This window comes from Protopterus annectens, chromosome 3.part1 (genome assembly GCF_019279795.1).
Source record: "Protopterus annectens isolate FY-2018-M chromosome 3.part1, PAN1.0, whole genome shotgun sequence".
Classification (NCBI taxonomy): Eukaryota; Metazoa; Chordata; order Ceratodontiformes; family Protopteridae; genus Protopterus; species Protopterus annectens.
Window position 1 is genome coordinate 819,255,978 of NC_056732.1, and position 27,959 is coordinate 819,283,936.

Below are 27,959 nucleotides of genomic sequence, written 5' to 3' on the forward strand. Positions count from 1 at the left end.
ATAATTCCCCTTTTGGCATATATATTTGTCTAAACTTATCACCCAATTTGATATACCTGAGAGATTACTAACTAGAAAAGATAAATCTCCTTAAGACCCTCAATAATCTGGACAGACTGGCAGCCCTCTCTCTCTGCATTCTATCTCTTATAGAGTCCTCCATGTTGATCTGTGTCTAGGATTTCAAGCAATGAAAGCTCCAACCATGCTTTATCTCTTACTCCTTCCCAAAACAAATGATTTCTCAAATGGCCAGTTAAAGGAACTACACCCACATCAACAGATAAATAAGGCACACTGGCATTACAGAGTTAGATCTCATCTTATCCCTCACCTCTGGAATAAACTCCACTACACAGAAAACTAGTATCCTTTCCACTTTCAAGGTAAGCCTAGATAATAAGATGGTCAGCCTCAAATTCTCCCTTGGTCTATCTTGTATTGCCCCACATAAGGCTGAAGGGAACTTTTTAACACATGGGATATTGGCTAGGCTTGTAGTTGTCTTTACGCTGACTGCCTAGTATTTACCTATAAACATGCCAGCTTCTAACACAGAAGCCCACAATCTGTAATGCAGAAACTTCAACCTCTGGGCCATCATATCAAGCCACCCACCACAAGCAAGTGAATTAAATAAAAGTTAAAGGAAATACCCTAACTGGCCACCAATACCAAATTTCAATTACTAACTGCTATATAATTACATATGTGTACATGTTTTTTGCTTGTTCGTCACTCACTGTCCTGGTATCCTCCATTTGTCATATTAGTTGATGTGTGAGAGGACCAACCTTGGTTGGTTTCATCCATTCCATCAAATGTTCCACCATAATCTTCTGGAATATCCCACACTTACACGAATGCTCTTTCTAGTGCGTGTCATGATGCCACATGCTGGGTAAATAAGTATGGTTATTCTCAGAGCCTAACAATTCACTCTTAACTACCACATAACATCTTCCTACAAACCAAGACACAAAGATGAACTGACACCTACACTGTTAAAAAGTAATAAACACGTACACACTTAGCCAACATTTTTGGCATTCCAACAGCTGGGACTGCACAGTTGGGCCACCACACACAAGGAGATGGAGAAAACTTGGTAGTTTTGACAAAAAAAGAAGGGTCCTGATACAGATTAACTGACAGAGTAAAAAAATATTCATTGTTTTTATCATTAAGCATAGATCAACTGACAGACGTATACATTATGTGTTATAGCTAACATTAACAATTGTCATTGATGAGTTCCTGGCTTGCTTCAATCACAACTAGCAACCACTAGTGTGGAAAGAGCTGCAATAGAGTCCAAGGACAAACATTCAGAAGGCTATATATCATAAAAAACAGCTATGCTAAAGGGGGTTTGGCTCCTACAGTCACATCTGACAAAAATGCTTGGTAAAGGTGTGCACTACACAAATGTCTGTAATGGAGACATTCTTAAAGCAAGCAGTAGAAGTAGCCACTTCTCTAGTGGAATGGGCTTTAAGCGAAGTAAGCGCCAGCAGGCAGCTCATAAACCAGATGAGCAGAAGATCCATCTTCCTGAAACAGTACACCCAGTCCATGTAACAAATGAGCTGAAGGTGTGACTCTCTCTGTCTCTGTCTCTCCTAGTTTCTGCTCTGGCAGTGAAAACAGGGAAATAAATGGAATGGAGGTTCCTTGTCAGGAGACTCAGAGAAAGCACTTTCAACAGAGTCAAAAACAGGTATTTGGGTAGAAAAATAAAAGATGATCTTTCCAAATACCTTTCTTGATCATCAGACAGGGAATCACCAGAAACTGGGGGAACTGATTTATTTTTCCACAAAAATTCCAGTCACCCTTCAGAAGATTTAATGCTTGCTATGAACTTTGAGTCAAGCCAACACACTCTTCCATGTTTACAGAAAAAAAAAATCTGAGGAAGACAAATATTTAAACTTTTGTCTCATTTCTTGGAATATCCCTAGCAGGAGACAAACTTCTGCATGGAGCTTCACCTTGGGGTACAAATCTATTAGTCTAGCTATGTAGATACACCCCCCACTCCTTCCTCAGAGACTGAGAAGAGTGACTTTTCCATGCCCACGAAGAGCACCTGAATAGATACACGGCATGTGGCTGACCCTGATCGAGGGCAGCTAACATGACTACACCAGAGGGATCCAGAGAACAAAATGAATGCTCTGAGGTACCAGTAATGACCGCAGCAAAGTCACCCATCAGCAGATGAGACACAAATTGAGTCTGCAGTGTTGGCATGGGATCCCTTAAATTTTCTTTTCCTTGGATCTGAAAGAAGCCTGATTCCCTGTTAGCGGTTAGGTAAAGTTAGGAGGCAGGTAAGTTGTCAAAAGTAATGGTCACAAGCAAAATACACAATGACACTCATGAAACACACCTGCCCCCAATAAAACATTGCAAGTCCCACAAAATAAGCACACGTGTCTTTTCACAAAACGTGCTTAATGTAAGCATGAGCAGTGAAAGTTAAAAATAGAAGGTAAACAGACTGTCAGACCAGCCAGTCTTGAGAGTCCCTTAAAACACACATTTCCTATAACAATATTTTCTCACAGAAATTTAGCACATTTTTCACAGAAAACAACATATAGTGGAAGGTTTCTCCAAAGGGAACTTACCTGCCCAGCAATGGAAGACCATTAGCTGACCATTAATCCTCTAAAGCCCACAAGGCAGCACTCTCTAAGGTGGGCAAGAAAGTACTGAAATGTTTGGCACACAGGCTGCTGGTTTTCTCCACTTGGAGCTCATTCAACCAGCAGTCTGGGTGGCAGTGTAGGGAGTCCAAGGTTTTGGAAGACTGCCAGGCTGTTACATCCTAAGCAAGATATAACCCATATAGCTTAGCTACTGTAGCAGTGATTTATGAATGACTTTCAACAGGTGAGTGTCTGAAGTTTTAAGACACAGAAAGTACAGTTTTGTACCTACCATAAATGTAGATGTCCGAACTGGATAGCATCTGCAGTCATAACAAGTGGGTTGTCCTGTCGTCAGGCAGCCCTGCAGTCGGCCGGATTCCAAAGTCCGGGTCCGCTGATGTCGCACTCCACCCGACGTCATCTCTGTTGGTCTTCGGTATAAAAGCATCAGCATTTTCCTCAGTGTTTCTTGCCCCAGATGCCAGTAGCCCTCTTGCAGGCTAAAATTTGGATAGATGCCAATGTTTCCAAATAGATAGAGGTAAACACAACAATAAGCATATATGTACATATATACAAACAAATACACCATAAAGACTCCCCAACAGCTAGCTATTAGGAGGGTAAACATCCTAGGAGTACCACAGAGGGAAGGAGGTGACTGCAGATGCTATCCAGTTCGGACATCTACATTTATGGTAGGTACAAAACTGTACTATGTCCTTCATGGATGCATCTGCAGTCATAACAAGTGGGTAGAATACCATAGCCAACCAGGGGAGGAGGATTAGAGTAGATTATGGTGTGTTTAGGATCCCTTGCAGTACAGCAGTGGCAAACCCTGCTCGGGATCTGGAATATAGAGGTAAATTGTAATGCTTGGCAAATGTATGCACGGAGGTCCAAGTAGCCGCCTCAATAATGTCTTTGGTTGCCAGAAGGCTGTGGTAGTGGCTGTTGCCCTTGTAGAATGAGGTCTTATGTTCTGTGGAATTGGTTTTCCATGGAAGGAGTAACAGTATCGTATGCAATTTCCTATCCATTTGGAGATTGTCTGTTTGGAAATGGCTTTTCCTTCCCTTCCTGTTGCATAGGCTACAAAATGTTGGTCAGTCTTTCTGCTATTTTTTGTTCTGTCCAAGTAGTAGCGTAGCTGTCTATGTACATCCAAGGTATGCAGTATTCTTTCCCCTCTGTTTTGTGGGTTGGGAAAGAAGGTAGGTAGGTGGATTGCCTGGTTTAAAGATACTCTGGATACCACCTTGGGCATAAATGTAGGATTAGTTCTCATGGACACTCTATCTTGGTGGAAGATTAGGAAGGGTTGCACTGCCATTAAGGCCTGTAGTTCTGAAACCCTCCTTGCTGAAGTAATTGCCAGTAGAAAAGCAGTTTTCCATGACAGGTGTTGTAGGTCTGCTGTTGCTGCTGGTTCAAAGGGAGATAGTGTCAACTTTTCTAGCACAAAGTTTAAATCCCAGGCTGGTAATGGTGGTTTCCTTGGAGGTTTTACATTCTTGATTCCTCTGAGGAACTGCCTGAGCAAAGGCTAAAAACCGGTGGATCAAAGCTGGATTCTGCTGAAATAGCTGATGCATGTATCTTGATGGAGGAGTAGGACAGGCCTGAATGAAGAAGTTCGGCCAGATACTCCAGAATGTTAGGCATATCTATGTTTGACACATCTTTTCCTCTTCGGTACTCCAAATGACAAACCTTTTCCATTTTCCAGCATAGTTCCTTCTTGTTGAAGGTCTGCGTGCTTCAAGAATAATGTCTTTAACTCTTTGGGAAAGTTCTGGATTAGCTGCTGCTATGTGATGTTCCATGCAGTCAGTTGCAGCGTTTTAGGTTTGGATGCATGATGCTGTAGTTGTTCTGAGTTAACATCAAAGGCATCAGGGTATTGGCCACATATTGTTCGAGACATGCTCTTCAGTAGTGGGTACCAGTGTTGTCTTGGCCAGTTTGGGGCTATCAGGATTATCCTTGGACGTTCTTCCTTGATTTTTAGTAGTACCTTGTGTATCAAAGGAAGAGGTGGGAATGCATATGCTGTTAGGCCTTTCCAGTTGAAGGAGAGTGAGTCCACTTTCCATGCTAGTGGGTGGAATGTCCTTGTGCAGAATTTTTGAGCTGGTGATTGAGTGGTGATGCGAATAGGTCTATCTGTGGCATTCCCCATTTCTTTGAGATGGTCTTGAAGATGTCGGTGCAGCTTCCATTCGTGGGCATCGTGGTTCTGCTTAATATGTCTGCTAGAGTATTGTCTTTCCCGAACAAACATTGCCTGTAACTGAATGTTGTAGCTGAGTGCCAGGGTCCACAGCTCCAAGGTCATTCTGCATAGGGGGTATGAATGAGTGCCTCCCTGTTTGTTGATGTACCACATGACTGTGGTGTTGTCTGTCCTTATCATCAACTGGCCCTCTTTGAGGAATGGTTTGAACTTTTGGATTGCCAGTTTTACTGCCAGCATTTCTTTTAGATTGATGTACAGGTGAAGTTGATCCTGTGTCCACAATCCTTGCACGCATTTGTCCAGCATGTGGGCCCCCATCCTAGGTCTGAAGCGCCTGTTGTGATGGTCTGGCTTGGTTGACATCTGCAAAGGGTAGGCCTGGGTTTGACTGGCATGCCTGAGCCCACCATAGGAACTCCTGTTTTAAGCATGGAATTAGTGGGATTTCTGTTTCTAGACTGTGTCTGTGTTGGGACCATAAATTCTTTAGGTACCACTGTAGTTTCCTCATATGTAGTCTGGCAAATGGGACCAAGATTATGCATGATGCCATGAAGCCCAAGGCCTGCAGAAATTTTCTTGCTGTTAACTTGTTCAGTTTTGTTAGTGCCAAGAAGTAAAGAGGAAGTTCTTTTGTTTTTCTGTAGTCAGGAATGCCATTTGTTGTACTGTGTCCAATTCCCCAAGAATGTCCTTGTTTGGGATGGTATCAGCCTTGACTTTTGTAAATTGACTGTGTATCCCAGTCCTTGAAGCAAGTAAATGACCCTTTGTAAATCTGTTGTCAGCTTGCTTTTGTTGTCCCTTGTAGTAGGCAGTCGTCCAGGTATGGGTAAATCTGAATTCTGTAGTCTGCAATGAATTACTGATGCCAGGCATTTTGTGAATACTCTGGGCAGTAGATTTTTCAAAGGGCAATGCTGAGAATTGATAGTGCTCTGATCCTGCAAGAAATCTGAGGTATCTTCTGCAGATTGCAGGTATGCCTCCTTGAGATCTAGAGTTACCAGCCAAGACTCCTTGCCCAGCATGGGAAGAAGTTGCTGTAGGGTCAGCATTTTGAATTTTGGGACAATGATGTATGTATTTAAGGTGGACAGGTCGAGAATTGGTCTCCAACTTTTTCCTTTCTTGGAACTAGGAATAGTCTGGAATAGAACCCTTTCCTTGTTCTGTTGTTGGCACTCTTTCCACAGCTCTCATGTTTGCTAACTCCATTATCTGGAGAGCCTCTGTTTTTTGATTTGGAGGTAGATTTGGCATTCCTCTTTTGACTGGTAAAGTGTGGAAGTGGAACCGGTAACCTTGATCTATGGTTTGTAAAATCCACTTGTCTTTTGTTATGTAGTGCCAGTTCTTTGAAAATAAGGTTAACTTTCCGCCTAGAGGAGCTGCTATTTTCCCCTGTAGGCGGAGTTAGGATTAAGTCACTGTGGTTGTGCTGATGTAGTGGCAGTGGCTGCCTGTGCCTCTGTTGTTACCTTGCCACTGTCGCCCTCTGTAGGCACCTCCTCTGGACTGGTTTCTGCCTTTGGAACGCCTATTCCTGCCCCTTTGAAATTCTGTGGAGTCAGGAAAGGACCAATTTTGGCAGGCCAGTTCCTGCTAAACCTTGGGGTTGAACCTGCAAGAAATCTTTAACAGTTTGAACAGATTTTGCCTTTTCTTCCATTTTCTTCATAACCTGCTGGGCAGGTGTACCAAACAAACTTGTCTTATCCATAGGAGCATCTAGCAACTTAGCTTTAACATGATCCGTTCCTTTTGCCTTGCATGCCTTCTTATCACTGTGCCTGTCATGGCTGATCTAAATGAAGCCTCCAGTGCATCATAGCCACATTTTAAGGAATGGTTGCTAACCTGTTGTATGTTATTTACCATCTCTAATACATATTTCTTATCAAGAGATTCATCAGTGGTTACTTTTTTAGTTAACTGATCAAGCATAAACTCTTGGTATTGTATCAAGTGAAACTGACAGTATAAAGCTCTAGCTGAGAGAGTAGCTGAAGTGTAGACCTTTTACCCCATCTGTCTAATGACCTTGCTTCCCTTTCAGAAGGAATAGGGTTTTAGCTGGCCTTGGGACCCTGGGATATAGTTTCTGTCTCTGCATGTGGGGCCTTCTATACGTGGTGATGAGTATCTGGCACCCCGTAAAACTTGTCTGCTTTGGCAGGGGCTGGGGTAAAGAATCAGAGCGGAGCAAACATCATTGAAAGCATCATCCACCACAGAGAGAACAGGAGGTATAGCTAAGGGCCTGTGCTGTGGGAGGTGCAGAAAGGTCCTAAGTCTTTTCTGGAGTCTGAAAAATCCTGTTGCTGCCATTGGAACTGTTCTCGCATGGCATGCAAGGTTTCAAAGAAGAATTCCTCTGGTGGGGAAGCAGCTGGAATGGATTCTTCAGCATCAGAATCTTCAAAATTGGAGAAGGGAGCCTCTGGCTGGTCAGTAATGTCTGATTCATCAGCAGAATCATCAGAAGACACTGGCTCAGGGGGCTCTGCCCTAGGTCTCTTCTCTGGGGGCTGAGAGGCCCTGTCTGGGTGAGATTGAGATCCTCTAATTAAAGAAATTAAATCTTCTGCCAAAGAAAGCATTTGAGAACTAGAAGAGGGCCTGGATGTGGTGGGTTTAACAGGCACTGATTTAGTAGTCTTGGCAGCTTTAGCCCTGGCGAAGGCCTTAATGGACATGGCTGCTGGAGGCCTAGCAGCACCACGTGCTGGGGTAGAGACATCCAAGGGGATGGTGTCTGATAAGTCAACCACCGTAGTGGGTAAAATTTCTGAGGTCGATTCAAGAGTTGTAGCAGGGGCCTCAGTTGTAAGAATAAGTTCAGCTGTACTTTGATCAGTTTTTTTGCTTTTCCATGGTTTGAAGATTGGGTAGTCGGAGGATCCACGGCATAATGTACGCAAAATCAGTACCGAAAAACTGTTCTGCAAACTCCGACCAGCGTTAAAACCGGTTGAAGGAGGCACAGGCCGAACAGGCTGCTACCCTAAACAAGGCAGACAGTAAGAGTGGAAATCTTTATGAGGTATTTGTTTCCCACAGGTTAACCAATTGTTAACTTTTTCTGACATCGGCTGAGGCAAGAAAGAGTCTAAGCTTTAGAAGTCTTGTAGTATGAAGTAATCTCTGGATCCGACCGAACAGCTTGCAAGAAAGACTGAGGAAAATGGCGTCGGCTGATGCTTTAAGACCAACAGAGATGACGCGGTGGAGTGCGACATCAGCGAAGCGGACCCGGACTTTGGAATCCGGCCGACTGCAGGGCTGCCTGACGACAGGACAACCCACTTGTTATGACTGCAGATGCATCCATGAAGGACATCTCAGAGTTGATGGCCACTAAGAATAACGTCTTTCAAGAAATGAACTTCAACGCCACCAAGTTAACAGGAAACAGCAAATGGGAAGACTGTCAATTAATGAAGTTCTGGACCATCAGAGGGAAGAAGTTCTTCAAAGATAGATGGAGATGCAAAGACTGATGGAGAAGCAACACTCATTTATGAAATGCTGAACACAGATGTAGCTGGCTCAACCAGTGGCCTTTGCCGGTCTGATGAATTAGTGCCCCAGCCCCTCAGCTCTTCAAGTGTAGAGCAAAAAAGGAGGTCTGCAATCAGATTAAAAAAAAAAAAAAAGAAATAGATTTTTCTTTTAAATTGTAGCAAACTGCTTTCTACAAACAAAGCAAGCAGCTTAAACCATGCATGAAGCACTATAGTGCTCAGGTTTACAGCACTCAGGTTTTACATTAAACAAAACAAATTATATGGTGGTGCTGCGGTAGCGTTGTCACCTAACAGTAAGACGCTGTCCAGTTCGATTCTCAGCTAGAGCGTCTTCTGCATGGAGACATGCGTGAATGGGCATACCTTTGTTGAAGGTTGTGCGTCAGGGCTGGTAACTCGGCACGTAAAAATCAATTACCAATCATTAGCGGACCGGAGTTCTGCTGTGGCGACCCCTAACCGGGAAAAGCCAAAAGACACAACAAAACAAATTATATTTACTCACACGTATATATATATATATATATATATATATATATATATATATATATATATATATATATATTACATACATACATCTGTTAAAATGCCAGGTTTTTGTGATATAAAAAATGCGACCACAACAAATCATTTCCAAACTTTTCCCACCTTTAATGTGACCTATAACCTGTACAATTCAATAGAAAAACAAACAAATCTGTTAGGGGAAAAATATAAAAACTAAAAAAACTTACAATAAGCTGGTTGCATAAGCGTGCACACCCTTAAACTACACCCTTAAACTAATACTTTGCTGAAGCAACTTTTGATTTAATTATAGCATTCAGTCTTCTTGGGTACATACCTGCCATCAATTAAAGAGACTCGATTTAACCCCAAATAAAGTTCAGCTTTCCTAGGAGGATTTTCTTGACATTTCCTCAGTTGCCTGCTACAGCAAAAGCCATGGTTTGCAGACAGCTTACAAAGCATCAAAGGGATCTCATTGTTGAAAGGTATTAGTCAGGAGAAGGGTACAAAAAAAAATTCCACAGCATTGGATACATCATGGAACATACTGAAGACAGTCATCAAAAAGTAGAGAAAACATGTCAACAGTGACTTTGCAAAGAACTGGACATCCCTCCAAAATTGATGAAAAGACAAGATGAAAAGTGGTCAGGGAGGCTGCCAAGAGACATACAACAACACAGAAGGAGATGCAGGAATTTCTGGAAAGTACTGGTTGTGTACTACATGTGACAACAATCTCCTGTAATCTGCATATGTGTGAGCTATGGGGTATGGCTGCAAAACAGAAGCCTTTTCTTACACAGAAAAACATCTAGGCCTGGCTAAAATTTGCAAAACAATACATCAAGTCTCCCAAAAGCATGTGGGAAAATGTGTTATGGTCTGATGAAACCAAAGTTGAACTTTCTCGCCATAATTCCAAAAGGTACATTTGGCGCAATAACAACACTTCACATCACCAAAACAGCACCATCCCCAAGATGAAGCATGGTGGTGGCAGTATCATGCTTTGGGGTTGCTTTTCTTCATCGGGAACTGGAGCTTTAGTCAAGGTGGAGGGAATTACGAACAATTCCATATACCAGTCACTTTTGGCCCAAAACCTTCAGGCATCTGCTAGAAAGCTGAAGATGAAGAGGAATTTCACCTTTCAACATGACAATGACCCCAAGCATACATCCAAATCAACAAAAGAATGGCTTCACCAGAAGAAAATTTGTCGGGTGACCTAAAGAGGGCTGTGCACAAGAGAAGCCCTCGCAATATGACAGATTTGGAGCACTTTTGTAAGGAAGAGTAAGCAAATATTGCCAAGTCAACATGTGCCATGCTGACAGACTTCTACCCAAGAAGACTAAATGCTACAATTAAATCAAAAGGTGTTTGAACACGGTATTAGTTTAAGGGTGTGCACACTTATGCAACCAGCTTATTGTACATTTTTTAGTTTTTATATTTTTTTGGATTTGCTTGTTTTTCAATTGAATTGTACAGGTTACAGGGCACATTAAAGGTGGGAAACATTTTGAAATTATTTATTGTGGTCTTATTTTTTAATATCACAAAAACCTGGCATTTTAACAGGGGTGTGTAAACTTTTTATATCCACTGTGTGTACATATAGGAGAGCTACAGAATCTTGAAAGACCAAAATCCTGACACCAAAATCTTGAAAGTTCAAAATACTGAAAACTCAAAATACTGAACACACACAGGATACCAAAACTTACTATATTCCAATACAAGTATATACAGAAACAAATAAAAGACAAACCATATTACTCTTCTCCAAGTATAAGCAGGGGGTCTACACCCCCATACCCCCACAGCTACTTAAATATATCAACTCCGAGATTACACTCAGTGTAGTGAAGTGCAATCTCGGAGTTGATATATTTAAGTAGCAGGGGGTTTGGGGGTGCAAGGGGCTTGCCCCCTGTGTATAGTTGAAGGGTAATATGTTTCTGTATGTACTTGTGCTGGAATATAGTAATTTTTGGTGTGTTTTCAGTATTTTGAGTTTTCAGTATTTTGAACTTTCGAGATTTTGGTCTTCAGGATTTTGGGCTTTCAGTATTCTGTAGTGCTCCCATACACACACAAACACACACACAGATATATATATACATATATATATATATATATATATATATATATATATATATGCATTTTTTTATGATTAAACTATAGAAAACTGCTTGCTACAAATGTAGCAAGCAGTTGCTACCAGTTATACTCTGCTTTCCAAAGCCAGTATGCAATAAAGAGATTGGAATTGGCCGAATGTACCCCCAACACTTTGAACATAGGGCAGTTGCCCCTCTAGCCTACCCTAGCTATATTACTGCTGCTGAACCACAATCCCACCATCCACAGGGTCATGACATGCAGAAATAGCTGACAAGTGCACACTGATTGTGGAATAAATGAGGCCCACATCATATGTGTGTCTGATATCATCTAAGATCACCTACAAAATGACCAACTGGGTTGATAAGGCTGCCACTCCACCAAGTCTGAAAACTACTTATATTTGGAAGTACAGATTTTTCAAGTGGAAAGTCTCCTATCAACACTGATAAAGTCTGAGACCGAGGCAATAGACACTCTGGGCTAAAAGACTCTTAAGGGAGGCCACTAGTCTCAAAAATCTTTAGAATCATCAGAACATCCTTGGCTAGGACTGGGAGATTTTTAGTAATGCTAGACATCCAAGTCCTTCAATCCGTATCTTTTCTGGTGAACATGGGAGAACGAGAATGAGTATGAGATTTGGTCTTTTTTGAACTTGCAGTGAGGTACAGATCAGCAGGCATAGCAGAATGCGATTCAAAAATTTCCAAAGCCACAGATAGAAGTCAACCATGTTTTCCCCACTGAAGGACAGGTTGTTTTCCGCTGTGCCTCACTTCCAGAAGGTTCCACTATGGTTCACTGACTGATATCCAGATTAAGCTACAACAGGATGAAGTCTCTCTGGACCAGGTTCATTCTGTATTTTGCCACTATAAAGGTCACATACATCAGACTGACTTTATTACACTTATAGTGGGACAATGAATTGTTAATGTGATATAAATGCATAGATAAGAAGTTTCTATAAGACAGAGATATAAGAATCATACTCCCTAAAGTTATTTTGTGAATGTTAGAAAAGATATGCTTCTGTATGCCTAAGCTGGTACACAGACATCATACTTAGATAATTTATCTCTAAAGATTGCCTCAATCTAAAATGTCACTTTTTGCTTGTTTTCATTTGTTACTAAAAGCTACTTAACTGTATTATTAGTTCTACTTTTGGTTTGCATTCTATAAAAAAATCATACTTTTCACTGCTTATCTTAGTTATTTTCTTTGTACTAGCAAGCTCCATGTCAGTGTACGTAGTTGAAGATTAATCTTAAACTATGTATTAGTCACTGTAGCAGTAAATCTTTTAACTCTGTATTCATCTTGCCTGGATCTAACAATACATTAAATTATAACAGTAAGCAAAAACAAAGTGACAGAGACTGTTTTTCTCCAGATTCCAGAAAGCAAATTGTTTGCATTTCAACAGATGGTATTTTCTACTGCTAGCTCTTCTGGTTTCTTAAAGGATCACCTGATAGTCCAATCAAAGCATTATTCCAAATCAAACCATAATTTTCCATGCTATAAAGTGAAGACTGTGGAGGATGAGGTATGCTCACAATCCTGGTGGTGAAGAAAAGGTTTTCCCTCAGTGGAAGTCAGATGCACTGGGCTAAACTCTCCAGAACAAAGGAGGACCATGGTCACCCTGGTCAAAAGAAGCCATAAAAAAAGTTAGAATAAACATTTTATTTTTGCTTTTAACAATTCTCCATGAACGAGAAAAACTGGTGGAAACGCATATAGGACCTAGTTCTAATAGACTTGCTCTTGGTGTAAGTGACACTCTCAGGTGTTAAACCTGTTTTATAGACAAGCCTTATAGCGGGGTACTTCACTTACATCAACAGCAAGTCCTTTAGGATCTAGCCCATAGCATATTCCCCTACCTTTCCACTCAAAATACATTGCAAGTCCTCATCCAGTAACTAAGAAACTGTACTGGAGACAAAGAAATTCCCTCTTCACAGTCCTAACTGAAACAGAAACTGGAACGCTACTGGACTGAGCTCCTGTTTGTCGTATAAGTGGTAGGCAACTTAGTTGGTCTGTTACAGCACTGCATTCCTTCTAAAGACAAACAGCTATCAATTAAATGCTGAAAGGAAAAGTCAGTTTCTTCAATTTGTTTGATATCCTGCAAAACTGGTAATAATGTCCACAGCCACCCGATAAATACCTTGCTATAGACAATGCTTGAATGTCCTGACTCCAAGGTGTACTGCATGTCTTTTAGACTGATGTATATTCTCATTTGAGAAAGGGAACAGAGACCCTGCACTGTGCAAGATTCTGAGTAATTTACTCTGTTTGTATTCAATGCTTCAATCATCAGAACTTGGAAAGAGAAGAGGTCCCACGGACCTGCCTCAGCTTCACTTGGTTGCTAACATCAACCAGTTCAGCTCTCTGACCAAAGAAGAAACAATGGGTTCTTCATGTTCAAATGACTCTCCAAATTATGTCAACAATTCTTCAGATAATGATCAAAACCTTTTCATATGGTTCCTGACATGCACACATTCATCATTACATTCACTGAAAGTTGACCCAGAATACTAAGATAAAGCCTGTCCATCAAACAAATCTGGACTGTGACCAACTGAAACAATGTTATTACTTCTTACACTCTCTTTCTTGTGTTAAAAATGTCAACCATACAACAAACTCAACAGCGCTTCACAAAACACTTTCTGCTGTAAATGGAACACATTCGATCATCTGTAATGGAATGTAAGCACTGATGATCTCTGAAAACGGATAAGAATCCTAGGTTTTCTTATAAGTAATTCTCTAAATGAGCATAGGGAAGGTAACTGTCCAAATAAGGATAAAACTGATTGTATCAAAACCAGAGAGTTGCTACTATAGATGTCAGACACTTGGAGAAAACTTTCCTAGTGAATTCTTAAGGGAAACATACAGAATTGAAAACTGAACCCACTTGAAACTTAAGAAATATGTTCTAATGTACGTATACTGGGATATGCTTATCAGCAGGACTATAAAAGGAAAATTCAGAAAAAGTGAACAAGCTGTAATAGAGCTGTACTAAATGAAGAATGAGCATAAATTGTTCAACAGATAAAAGTAAAAAAGTTGCACTGTACTCATCTTTTCTGTAAAATATGACGTGAAAGAATATGAGCAAAATGGTATAGAAAAGCATTTGGGACTGTGAGCATGCATTACAGCTTAAAATATTAAGTAAAAACATTCTTCCACAACAGTGCGCACTGTTGCAAAAATACAGTGCTTGAAGATTGTGGCTAGGTCACATGATAATGCCTTGTTTGGACAGTAGCTTGTCTGGGTCCCCTACCCACACCCAAGTGTTTAACTGTGAAAATAGGAAGCCATCTTCTAAAATTCAAACTATAGCTACTGGAAATCCTGTATGAGAACTTACAAGTAAGGAGAAAATAAATTCCAATCAGTTAAAGGAGATGCTGTGACCTTCCAGGCAGAGAGGATACCACTGTAGACAGACCTCATTATACTGCCTGTAAGAACTCTGAAAATTCTATTTAGTATTTAAAGAGCCAGGGATAGTAAAGGCAACAAATAATCTTTTATCCAGAGACACAGAATTTCTATGTTAGATGTTCTGCATTGTTCTGTTTTTGTAATTGTTTCTTTGGCTTTATCTATGAGGAAAGGTTTAGATCTATACAACAGGCCAAGTTTTTGTGTGCCTTTTTGACTGCTATTTATAGCATAGTCCATAGCACCATTTATTGTTACTCCAAGAAGTTAAGAGAGTGGTACAATTTCTATCTTAGTATTGTTGGATGAGGTGATATGAAACTGGTCTTTGTCAGTGTGACTTAGGAGTGAAAAGGAGCACATTTTAGGGGAGGAGGGGGAAAGAGAAGAAGTTGTGATTTGTCTAGCCACAAAATTAGGTCAAATTTCAAAATGTTTTATGGTATACAACCCACAAGATTGAGACTATGGATGTGCCAAGTAATAGGTTATTATAGACAAGGGAGTGATGCCATCAGATCACAGCATATGTAGCACACAGGAACACTGGGAAATAAAGCTGCCAATTCATTACAGAATGTCTAGAAGCACTGAGCTCAGTTAACCATAACTTAGACAATGTCATTTAGGTGTGCCTTCTGTTCGTCAAATTGCTACACTGTCAATGTAATTCCTTTAGACTTTCTCAAAAGGAACCTAACCGGATCAAAAATTTTATGAGATACAATGTGCCAGAGTTTATCACATTGCAATATCAAACTGAGAAGACAATTTGTTTTTTTTTTTTTTATAATCAGGCCCATTCCTCTATGCTCCGTTAATCTTTTATTACTGAGCTTTAGCTTCACACTTCAAATACTTTTAACTTCTAACACTCCCACTTTCTAGTGCTCTTGAATTTACTACCTCTGCTGCAGGCTACAGCAACCTGATTCCTGGCTTCTGACTTCTGGTTACCCTAGTTATTTACTTTTTGCACAGACTCTGCCTGGATTGTGAAAAGGTAGGAGGTACACAAATGTACCCTATTCAAACAAAACTTTGACAATTGGATGGGAAATCATAAATCTACCTTGTTTTGGCCCCATGTTCCTTATATTCAGAGGCTGTCAATAAGAAAAGAATTATCCTAATAACCCCCTTACAAATCCTTAATTACCTCCCTACTAACATGCTCCCCCTGTATAGACACCCATGGCACTCAGGGCCTAAATGATTTAGGGTGTGCATCTAGGCTTGTAAGGGCCCTAGTGATCGTTAGCCTACTAACAGCCTATGAATCTATTATCTGGGAAGAAACACATAAAAGAATAAAGCTGTATGCAGAGTCACCATGGTAGCTCTCACTAGGAATTACTCTAACGGCTTTAACACTTAAACTGATGATTATACATCACAGTGAAGTACTACACAAAGTATAACACAATGAGAAAAATACATGCACAGTTAAGATCAGACAGCCTAAAAAGTCTTATAGTCTTATACCCTTTAATTTTTCTTTCTCTTTACTTGTTCTTGTAGTTAACATAAAGACAATATTCTGTTGTACTTTTCAGAATGGCAATTTATTCAAGTAAGCAAACAGAAAGACGTAAAATAATCAGAACAAATATTAGAATACAGGCTGTTCCTACTCCAAGCTCCAAAGAATGTTTTGAAATTCCTACTCCAAGCTCCAAAGAATGGTTTGAAATTAACCTACCTGTGTGTCTTCATGTGCTTTTTACAGTTTAAGGAGGTTTTGAATGTCTTCTGACAGTACGGGCACATATATGGCCGGAATTCATTGTGGATTCCCATATGACGTCTCAAGCTGCCACTGGTGGTGAATGCTCCATCACAGACCACACATTTATAAGCCTTCAGTCCAGAATGTGTCCTTATGTGTGATTTTAACACACCGGCAGTCACAAAACCTCTCCCACAATGAGAACATTTGTAGGGTTTTTCTCCTGTGTGGGACCTAGAGATAAGAATTAACAGCAATAAATCACAAAATATCACATATTCTACGATATATTAAAATGACATAAATCCATGACATAAAATAATTTCACTTCACAAACATTATAACATACTGGTCTCCTGAAATGTGACCACAAAGTATTTTGAGTTGTAGAGCACACTATTTACTGAACTGGAAGTCTTCTGAAAGGATAGTTTCAACAAGTACTCTGTACTCTCATTTTTTTGTTTTATTTAGAGTTAAAATGTAGTAATGATAAGGAAACTTCAGATGCAAGTTGTTCTTTAGAAGAGTGTTATATAAGTCACTGATGGGAGAGTATGGAGGGAGAAGCAGTCTGCAGAATTATTTTATTATGTGCATATTCCAACAAACCAGTTAAACTGGCCAGTTTCAAATTAGCTAGCTATGAAATGGCAGAGAGAGTACCAGCTTAATTCTGGAGCTGATGAACACTACGAGGACAGTCAAATAATCCATATCTGCCTGCCTGAACACCAAACTGACACTTTCCTATTTCACATCATGCATGTTTCCCTGAAGAATATGTCCTACAGCACAGTAAACTCTAAAAATACCAGTGAACACATTAAAATGACTGATTAGCTACCTAATTTTCAAAAGCCAGGCTGGGAATTTTGGATCTGATGGGTTTGATTGGAACACTTTGTCCCCTCCTTGACACATATAACTGGATGTTTAGGTATATATGTCTAGATTAGGTCAAATGAAGCAAAATTAGACATCAAAATTGGTTTAGCCAGAGAAAGCATGAATGCTTCTTGTGCTGCTCCAGCTTTGTAAGCAGTAGAAGGGGTTGGTCTGACTGACCTTGTGGATTATTTTGATGGTGAAAGGAATAAACATAAAAGAAGCAATCTAGTAGTCTAACAAGACTGTGATCCTTACAATGAATCCTGGGTGGATCCATCAGGCAGTATCAAAACAGAGATAAATGAAATCTGATTTACTTACACCACAAAACATGCATGCACGGGTGAGCACTCAAACACGTGTCTATATGTATTTGTATATATATATATATATATATATATATATATATATATATATATGCGCACGTACACACTATCCTGGTATGCCACTATATACAAATTTAAGGCTATGAAATTCGAGGTCAGGTCACAGCATCTTGGGAGTAGGTTACATAAAGCTGAAGGAAGATCTGTCACAGCAACAGTATTCCCTAGTCTGCACAGGCTGGCATTTTTGTACAGCCTCACCTTAAAAACTTAAGTTGCTACACATCTTTACCAAAAGGATACAATGACTCTTCTACCTCAAGATTTTTTCATTTTTATTTTTGGTTTCCCCCACAATCCACCATCTGCCAGTGTCCCATTTCAAGCTCCACAACAAAGCAGAGAGGAGATAAGGGGATGTCTTGGTATAGCATCATCCTAAAAGTAGAGTAGGCTTTTCGCATCTAGTCTACCTTTAACCCCAGAGCTGTAAATGACAAGTTGCACTGCTGATGCAGTTTGTGTACATATCCTACAATGTGTACACCATTATGTGTATATAAGTCTGTCTGTGGTTTCTCCATGTTTTTTAGCTGCTTGAAAGAGAAACCCCAACCTCTACTAGGTGTCACAGCCAGGCATGAGATAATCCCTTAGGATGGGCATGCCAGCATTTAAGCTACTCATTCTCACCCCCTCCATTTCCTCTAACCTGTGACTGCTAGATCACAAGGTTCCATATGTGCACCACAGAGCTAGCTTCTGCTTCATAAATGCATGTTTTCATCACTTGTCATTAAATATACACTTCTGATCTCGGTCAGGGCACAGCATAAGTTGTAATGCCATGGCAACTTGTGATTCTTTCAATGACAAAATAATTCACTCTGATCATTTTTTTCAAAAAGAATACTGATAAAAGCTAAGTGGCATCCTAGACAACAGTCCTTAACATCAACTTATACACCATGCTGCCACTACACACATACCCTCATATACACAAATATTTCAGGCAGGGGCAATAATGCCTTTCTGACCTGCCAATATACCAAAACAGTTATTCCCATAACAACTGTCCAGGCTGTTCTTTAAAACTAATGCTTGCTTTAATGCAATTTTGTATTCTATTCCATGCATCAGCTACTCTCTGAGAACCGATAAGTACACCTTTCATTCATAAATCTTCTACCTAAGCTGTCTGATGATTGCCTACTATTTTTTGATAACCCCAAACATTCCCAGCGGTAGCATTCTCCAAATGCTGTACATACTTGAATAAGGTCTTCTTTTAAATGTCTGTATGAGACATCATACAATTTCAGATAATTTACTCTTTCATAATCCATGGTTGCCCTTAGTATACTTTGGCTACATTCTTTCCAGTTTACTCATGCTTGTTTTCTTATAATGTTCCCATATTGTTATCCCATACTCAAGTTTGGGTCTAATATAACTTAAACAATGATTTCACACTTTTCCTATACTTTAAAAATCTTTTTATACAGTCTACAGCTTTATAACTATCATCAACCAATTTGTTCATATGATTAGAAAACCTCAAAGCTAGATCTACCCATACATCCAGGTCCTTAAGTGAATCTACAGTTTCAATCACTGTGTGTCATATTAAATATTTATCTTTCAATCTACATTTCCCAAACCTCATATGCTTAGTGTTTGATGCATTAATCAACATACACTTTTTCTGTGTCTAATTGGTCAAGTTAGCCAAGTTATTTTACAGACATGCCCTACCTGTAACACATGAAAACAGTTTACACATTATCATGTAAACTGTATATACTGCAGAACACCTGACAAAAAAGACAGATCTGAAAAACAAACCTAAACAAGTATTAGGTTAGGAGAGAACCCTGTGGGTCAACCTCACTTTGCTATGTCGTATTTATAAGCCATGTGGCTATCCCGCTTATCAAGAGTACATCAATACCTACGTGATCTAATTTACTGATCAGTATTTTGTATATGACCTCAACAAATGCAGAAGTTAAATCTATATAAATTACATCACAGCACAAACTTTTATTTATAGCTGTTATACTGTTACAGAACATTGTGTTACACATGATTATTCGTCTATTTTCAATATAAACATTCTTCTACATGGATTTAACTCCTAACCTTTCTATTTTTGACAATTTACTGACAATTTATGTGCAATAACATTCTCTATTATTTTTTACAAAACATGAAAGTAAACTTATGGGTCTCTACAACTCTGCTCCCCTTTCCCTCAAAGATAGGTTTATGAAGTGCATACCTCCAATCTGGAGGAATCCGTCCACATTTAAATTACCTAGGGAATAAAAGATATAATGGTACTGTAAGTTCATACTGAAGTGTTCTCAGGTCATTATTACTAAGTCTGCTTCTTCCCTGTGTTTTGTCTGGGTCCAGTTTGCCTAATTCTTTTTCAATATAAATTAATTTGATTTCATTACTTGAGGTTATCTGGATATTAGGACAATTTATCATCAACATTGTGGAGCCAAACTGCTTTGCATAAGACTTTGTAAATATATCTATAACCCATTGTATCCGAGAATAAATTTTAGAATCTATACATAGTTCATCAATTTGTATGTCTTTACTCCTTCCACATCTTATGCATCTATAAACAGGTTTCCTACTGTGCATAATATTTTTATATTTGTCTCTTAATCTTGTCTCCCGTTACGTTCAATTTCTCTGTCCAGCTTGTTTATTTCAGTTTTCATAGTAATAGTTTGACCTTTTTTTCATTCCTTATATATATTTTTGTCTCTCATCCTACTTAAGTATTTTGCTCTTATGGAAATATATCCTCCTGATATTGTATGGCCAGACTCTGATGTTAAACAGGTTTTTGATTTTCTAAATTGAAACAATTTCTCTTTCAAAATTTGCAACATCCCTTCACCACATTTTCCACTGAATGCATCACACCAGTTAGTTTTACATAGTGACTGTTTTGCTTACATATAATCTCTTATTAATCTTCTGTGCATTAGTTTAGATTTTAGTTTGGCAGAATTACCTAGCAGCAGATTTACCTTTTATAACTCCATGATCAGCACAGATCAACGGTAGTAAAACCTGACATGAAGTAACAGTCATTTCCTTAGGAACATAAAGAATGTATATTATGTTCTGAACCCTGCCAGACTTTTTTACAATCTGAAGCAGTTGCTGTTACTGAGCATACATCGTAAATAATTTCCTTACTAATGTTGAATCAATACTATTCCTGTTTCTTGTAAATAAGTCTTCAGCCATTATTATTCCTTCTTCCTGTGTGTGGTTCATGCAATGAACTATGAATATGAATTAATTATGAATTCCTCTAGGTCATCAGTACTGGGATTTGGTGGTCTGTACACTCCAACAGCAGTTTCACAGTTACACAATCTATAGTATTGGTATTATCAGTGAACATGTAATAATCACAGGTCTCAAGCTTTAAACCATATCATACCACCTCCACTGGGAAATGAAAGTTATATACATACCTTAAAGGTAGATCTGCACTGGCAACCTCACCTGTGTTATATCTAGGACTAAGACCAGAAGGACTTAGCCCAACCCTCCCAGGATACTACAGCCCCTTTATTCTATCCATAATTCTCAGCACCCAAGATTATGCTCCAGATATTTTGAGTGCTCTTCTGAGGTACAGCGAACAAAACAAGAAGAAAAAGTTTAGAGGCACGCCAACAAGCAGAACAGTATCCATTACCCCCCCCCCCCGTCAGAGAAAGGGGAGTGGGGTGGCAGACATGAAACTGTCAATGTAGCTTTGTTAATATAATAAGTATGTAACTTTTTGTATCTGGTTTTAGGACTTTATCTCCTTCTCTAGAACAGTTACAAGCTTATCCTTTTGGGTGGCTCCTCATAGAAGTAAGCATTCAAGAAGGCTTGTGAGGTAACCACAAATCTATTAGTTTAAGAATCAGATGATTCAGTTAATGGTTTTACATACTTTTGTGACAAAACATTATCCTGTGTGAATGCCAAACAGGTAGGGTTACCTTTAACACTTTGGTGCCCATTTTTTGGATGAAAATAGAAGAAAAAGTTGGATTTCCTTCCTCACGCATTTCATTCTATCTCAATGAAATCTAAACTGCCTGTGAACATCCATGCAATGCAAGAGATGTTCTCCATAACTAGTATAACCAGGGGGAAAATGCAGAAAGTATTTGTCTTCAGGGACATCTTGTCTCTATGGATAATTGGTTTCCAAGTATGACCATGCAAGGTTTGCAGCTCTGAAATACTTCTGGCTGAAGTGACTGCAAAAAAAATTCCAAGTGAAATATTTCAATTGTAGATGCTTGTTTCAAAGGGAATGATTGTTACCTTCTCCAGAACAAAATATGGGTTCCAAGAAGAAACAGGAAATTTGAAGGAAGTACATAGCAGGAACACATATTTTAGAAAGATACTACAAGTGAGGCTAAAGAGGAAGAGTTTGTACTTGATGAAAATGTTTGACTTGTAGGATCATCATGTGACATCTTTGCATACACAGCCCTGAAATCTCAGAAAATGAGACATTATGAACAGTGTATTTATTCAGTAGTCACATTAAGACATATTACTTTTGAACACCTCTCTGATTTGTCCTCCACAATTTTTCATACAAATTATGAACAGCAAATCGCGTTTGCTGTTCACACTTCTTTAGAACAGCAACTTCTTGTTGTTTACCTGTAAAACCACACCCGGTATTTTTACTGTACCTTCTTTTCATGAACTCAGGTGTTCTGCATCCTAACACAGTAAAACACTTGTCCATATTGATTGTTTGTCTTTTTTAGTACTAGATTTTCATTATCACATACTGATAAAGATACAGATGCTGGAATTCTACTCTTTTAATCTAAAAACCTTTATTAGTGTAGATAAAAAGAAGATCTCCTTTTTCAGTGGATTATTCCAATATTCCAAGTTACTGTTACTGTTCTAAAATTTCTTCATAAAGTTTTTAGAGTCTGTACAGTCCTCATAACTTGACCATTAGTTAGTGGACAGCGAGGAGTAAAGGGCAAATGTTGAAACTCCCACTCTTTTTTTAAAGTCTACAATGGCTCAATGTGGACTTCTGTCTGACAGGATCCCATCCAGAACTTCAATAATTGAAAATACAGCATTTAGTGCATTAAATAAATATCTACTTTTAGTTATCACTTAATGTCACGACCCAGTAAACTTCAAATGATAGTCAACACGCATCAAATATGCACAGTCTTGATAATGAAACACATCCATTTGACTTTGTCTTCATCAAATCTATAATAATTAATCTTTTATTTTGGATTATTAATTTGGTAAGTATTACATACAGCATAATGCTGAACATTCTGCTATATATACCTAAATTCCTAACCAAAACATTATAAGCTCTGCCTTCACAGTTTACAGTTCTTAAGTGAGACTTGCATATTCCTGCTAACATTTCATTACTTAGTTGACTGGGGACTAGTAATTTATCAGCCTTCAACATAAAAACTAATCTTTCATCTCTCATGTAAATGAAAAACATGGCTGCATTTCTTTCATTCCAGCAATTTTCTGTTCTGACCTTATATAGCTACAGCATCTGCATTCCCAGATTCACTGGCAGTACTTTAAATGTCTTTTCCATCAACGGTAACTGTAGAATTATCTAACTTCATCAAACAAATCTTGTTGCTCTGACAAATATGAACTGCTCATCACATTTGCTGTATGCATCTCTTTTCCTGGTTTAGGATTCACAATTATGTCATATTTCTGAAATCACACTAGTAATCCTTGTAAACCTGGTGGTGCCTTCTACACACTGTCTTTATGGTCACTTTACACTACCGTCTGATGGTAATAAAGCAAGAAAGAGGCAGAAATTAAAAGATGTTTGCAGACTGTTACAAAAAACTATAAAGGAGGGTGGAGTGAAGATCTGGGGAGAAGATTGCAAGAAGATAGAATAGAGCAGTGCTAGATGAATTGAAGAGGGAGGAAATCATTCAATACACTGGGAGGGGGAAGGAGAATGGGCCATTAAGCATATGAAAGGGAGAGAAAAGTACAGTTTTGTACCTACCATAAATGTAGATGTTCGAGTGCTAATACAGCTGCAGTAATCACAGATGGGTTCTCTGCCGTCAGGCGGGTCCTCAGTCGGCCAAATTCCAAAGTCTAGGTCCGGCGTCGGTTGTCGTCGCTTTCTTTCCTGACGTCAGTGCAACAGGGGTATATAAGACACAGCCGACGCCATATCTGAGGTATCTTCTGCAGCTTTGTCTGATTGGGACATGCAGGTATGCCTCCTTGAGGTCCAATGTTACCAGCCAAAACTCCTTGCCCAGCATGGGAAGAAGCTGCTGTAATGTGAGCATCTTGAATTTTGGTACGAGTAGAAATGTGTTTAGGATGGATAAGTCCAAAATGGGTCTCCAGTCGGTTCCTTTCCTTGGTACAAGAAAAAGTCTGGAATAAAAACCTTGACCTTGTTCGTGAGTAGGTACCTCTTGAATAGCTTTCATGGCCATAAGCTTTGAAATTTGTATTTGAGCCTCTGCCCTTTGATTGTGTGGCAGGTTCGGCATGCCTCTCATTTTTGGGAGAGTGTGAAGATGAAATCTGTAGCCTCTGTTTATAATGTCCAGGATCCATTTGTCTGTTGTGATAATATGCCAATTTCTTGTAAATAATGCCAGCTTTCCTCCCAAGGGTGCTGCCAGCTGAGACTTGCTTGGCATGAAAAGGGGGAAGTCATTGGATTTGTTTCCTGTATTGCTGTGCACTGTCTTCACCACCTCTTGTTGCTGGAGTTTGCCATTGTCTGCCTCTATATGATCCTTGAGGTTGTCCTCTGCCCCTTGTGCACCTGTATCTACCTCTTTATGGCTTGTCCGTGGCTGGAAAGGACCAGTTCTTTAAAGGCCAATTTCTGCTAAAACGTGGTGGCTGAACCTGTAGTAAAGCTTTGACAGTTTGCATAGATTTAGCTTTTTCTTCCATTTTCTGTAGTATCTCCTCAGCATTAGTACCAAATAGTACATCCTTTTGTAAAGGAGCATCTAGTAGCTTAGCTTTAACATGGTCAGGCACGGTTTGTTCTCTAAGCCAGGCATGTCTACGAATGACTGATCCTGTCACAGCAGCTCTGCTTGAGGCCTCTAGGGCATCATAGCCACATTGTAAGGTGTGTTTACCCACTTGTTCTGCACTATGCATCATATCCTGCAACTCCTTCAAATCTGGTTGTTCAGGTTGAGACATTTTATTTCTTAATTGTGATAACAGAAACTGATGATATTTAAGCATATGGAACTGACAATTTAAGGCCCTCATGGCTAGGGTGGCTGAGGTATATACCTTTTTTCCCCACCTTTCTAAGGATCTAGACTCTCTTTCGGAAGGTAGTGGATTCTTAGCAGTAGAGTGTATAATGCGCAAACCAAACAGTAATCCCAATACCGAACACAGCACGGAAACTCGACCAGAACAGAAACCACAACTTGTCCGTATAACCAAGTGTCACAGCTCTCCAAACACAAAAAGTCCGATGACCACGTTAGTATTGTGATAAATGACGAAATTTATTCCACAAAACACATCCTAATAGATGTGGTGAACACAACACGTTGCACTAACTTCAATAACTGATAAAAGATGAATTATACACAGAGGGTTAAGCGCTTTCATCTGTTCCTCTCTAGACTTCCTCAGAACCATCATTACATTTCCGCAAATCATTTAAATACTCTCCTTTGGCGCCAAAATTAATTGATTCATTAAAACCTTAAAAAACAATATTTAAAATATATGATGTATAGAATCTATGTATATATTTATAAATATATTAAAACCATATAATAATTAAATAAGTAATATACTGTATAACCATATATATATAGATGAGTAAATCTAATATTTCTGTCTTGTTACTGACATGCAAAGACTAGTAATAACTCAATATACTATACCACTATATATAACAATAATATATTGCACTCAAAACTATGAACAATACAATCTCAGATCATTACTAAAAAATTGAATATGATAAATACAATAAATACAATTGATACAACAATATACTTCTATGATGGTGAACTATTCTGTCATAGTAATTCTGTAGAAATAGAGATAAGACCAGTGTCAAGTTAATAGGAAGCACTGATACACATAGAAAAAAATGTTGAGGAGCTGATTTTGTTTTTTTTTGAGGAGTACAGAAAGTTTGTGACAGATCCGTCTGGAAAGGTAAAGTGGTGATAATATGTAAATGGCAGCTGAAACTTAGGAAGTAAGGAAAGGTAGCAATGCTCCATTTCGTTAGCTTTGTGGCAGCAGGTAATATAAATCACAGAACAAGGAAGATATGGGAAGCTGGAGATTGGTTATAAGCTGGCAGTTATGTCGAAAGGTTACGTAGGGCTAACCATAGTGAAACACAGAGGCGACTAAGAAACACAGTGGTATTTAAGGATGGAGAAAAAAGGAGGCTTTAAGGGCAGGACAACAGGGTGACATTCAATTGGTGTTATCCATGGGTGGCGACATACCTCTCAGCCTGGAAACATCAGAAATCTGGACAAAGCCCATGAAAAATAGGTACAAAGCTGTATGCTGATTAACATGAAATTTGCATAGATAATTGTGTGACCCCACCCACTCCAGTGGAATTGTGGGATACCACCTTTCAAACGCAAACTGAAGAACAGACAACCAAAATATGGCATCAGAGGCCCCCCCAGCCATTCCAATGTCCCATTACCTGGCTATTTCACCCCATTTACCATAAACACAACGTGCATACTGCTTTACTTCTACAGTGATTATTTGGATTTTATTTTTACATTTTATAGCACAATCTTACTCTGATTTCTGTTATCAGACCAACTCAATAACTATAAATGCACAACAAAATAAACAAGGTGAGCTGCATGTTTTAAGACTTCTAATTTTTAGTCCAAGTACTGACAGACCCTCTCCTACATTCATCCTGAAGCATCAAAAACTATCATTGAAAACCAGGTGCTGTCAAATGGCCACACACTTGCTTCCCTACTGTCTGCAGTGGAAAAATATGTTTTATCTTGAATGCTGGAAAATGTACTGTACTTGTTTAAAAATAATTTTCTTATAATGCAGGATTATGCAGCACAGAATATAATTCTAATTTTCTGTTCCTGAATTTGAGTTAATGATATTTTTTTCTCTTTCCACTAAGGCACAAATACCCTTGTGCATGACATTTTTTCACTTCTGTTGTTATCTGTAACTATACCCTTGACTTGTTACACCCACCCCTTTAAAAGTACAACAATACAGTACAGTAATTAGCAATGCATCTACATACCGTAGGAGTAGAACCCACAGACTTCTGCACCAAAAGCAAACTTCTCTTCCCCTGAAGCTCTCAGCTCCTTGTAAAATCCACTCAACACTCAACTGCATCTCTCAACTTTGCAGCACAAGAAATCTGTAAAAAGCCAAAATATTTTGGGGGTGGGGGGCAAAAGACCAAAAACCAGGGACACATTTTAAACATTGCTTGTATAATTTTGTAAAGTTGCTAGAATAAGATGTTATGTTACCACCATGTGTTTCACTGCCAAGTCTTGAACCTAGGACCCTGTGCACTACAGTCAGAGCAACATACCACTATGCCAAATCAGCAGTTTCCTGACAGATGGAAGACTGAAACTTAAATGGCTATCATTTAGGGAATTCAGTTTTCACTTCTCACCATAGCTCTCAAGTCTCAACCTCTTAGCACAATAAACCTGGACAAAGCCAATAATGGGGGAATACAGAATTCAGTTCTCACTTCTCACCATAGCGCTCAACCTCTTAGCACAAAAAAAAAAAACTGGACAAAGCCAATAATGGGGGAATACAGCCCCAAAAATACAGACACATTTCAAATTCTGATCTTATACACCTAGAAAATTGCTAGAATAAAAGGTTTTGTGAAATTCAAATGCCTATTATTTAGTGAATTCAATCCTTCACTGATTTGCCAAAAAATCCAGAAAACCACAGATTTTATGAGGAACAGAACAAAAACATGAGGCATAAATTTCACAAGTGTTACCTGTACCCAAGGTACAGGGTTTGAGCCTGAGTACCTCTAGCCACCAGGTATATTCACCTGGGGCATTTCACACACACACACACACACACACACACACACACACACACACACACACACACACACACACACACACACACACACACACACACAACTATATCTCAACTCTGCAGCAAAACACTAACAGCTTTGCAGCTAGAAACCATTAAACACACCTTGGAAAAGTTGTTAACTCTGCAGCAAAACTCTACCTCAGCTCTGCAGCAAAACACTAAAAGCTTTGTCCGTTCCTGCAGCTAGGAACCATTGTTAACACGCACAGCTTGGAAAAGTTACTAACTCTAAAGCAAAACACT

General features: G+C 39.2%; 1 protein-coding gene across 1 annotated transcript in view; it reads right to left on the reverse strand.

The window, feature by feature from the left end:
- Window positions 1-27,959, reverse strand: part of ZNF236 (zinc finger protein 236) — a 1,651,223-nt gene that overhangs the window by 931,951 nt on the left and 691,313 nt on the right. The window contains exon 13 of the mRNA XM_044067103.1: window positions 16,270-16,530. Coding sequence (XP_043923038.1) covers window positions 16,270-16,530 — 261 coding nt within the window. The remainder of the gene's footprint in view (window positions 1-16,269; window positions 16,531-27,959) is intronic.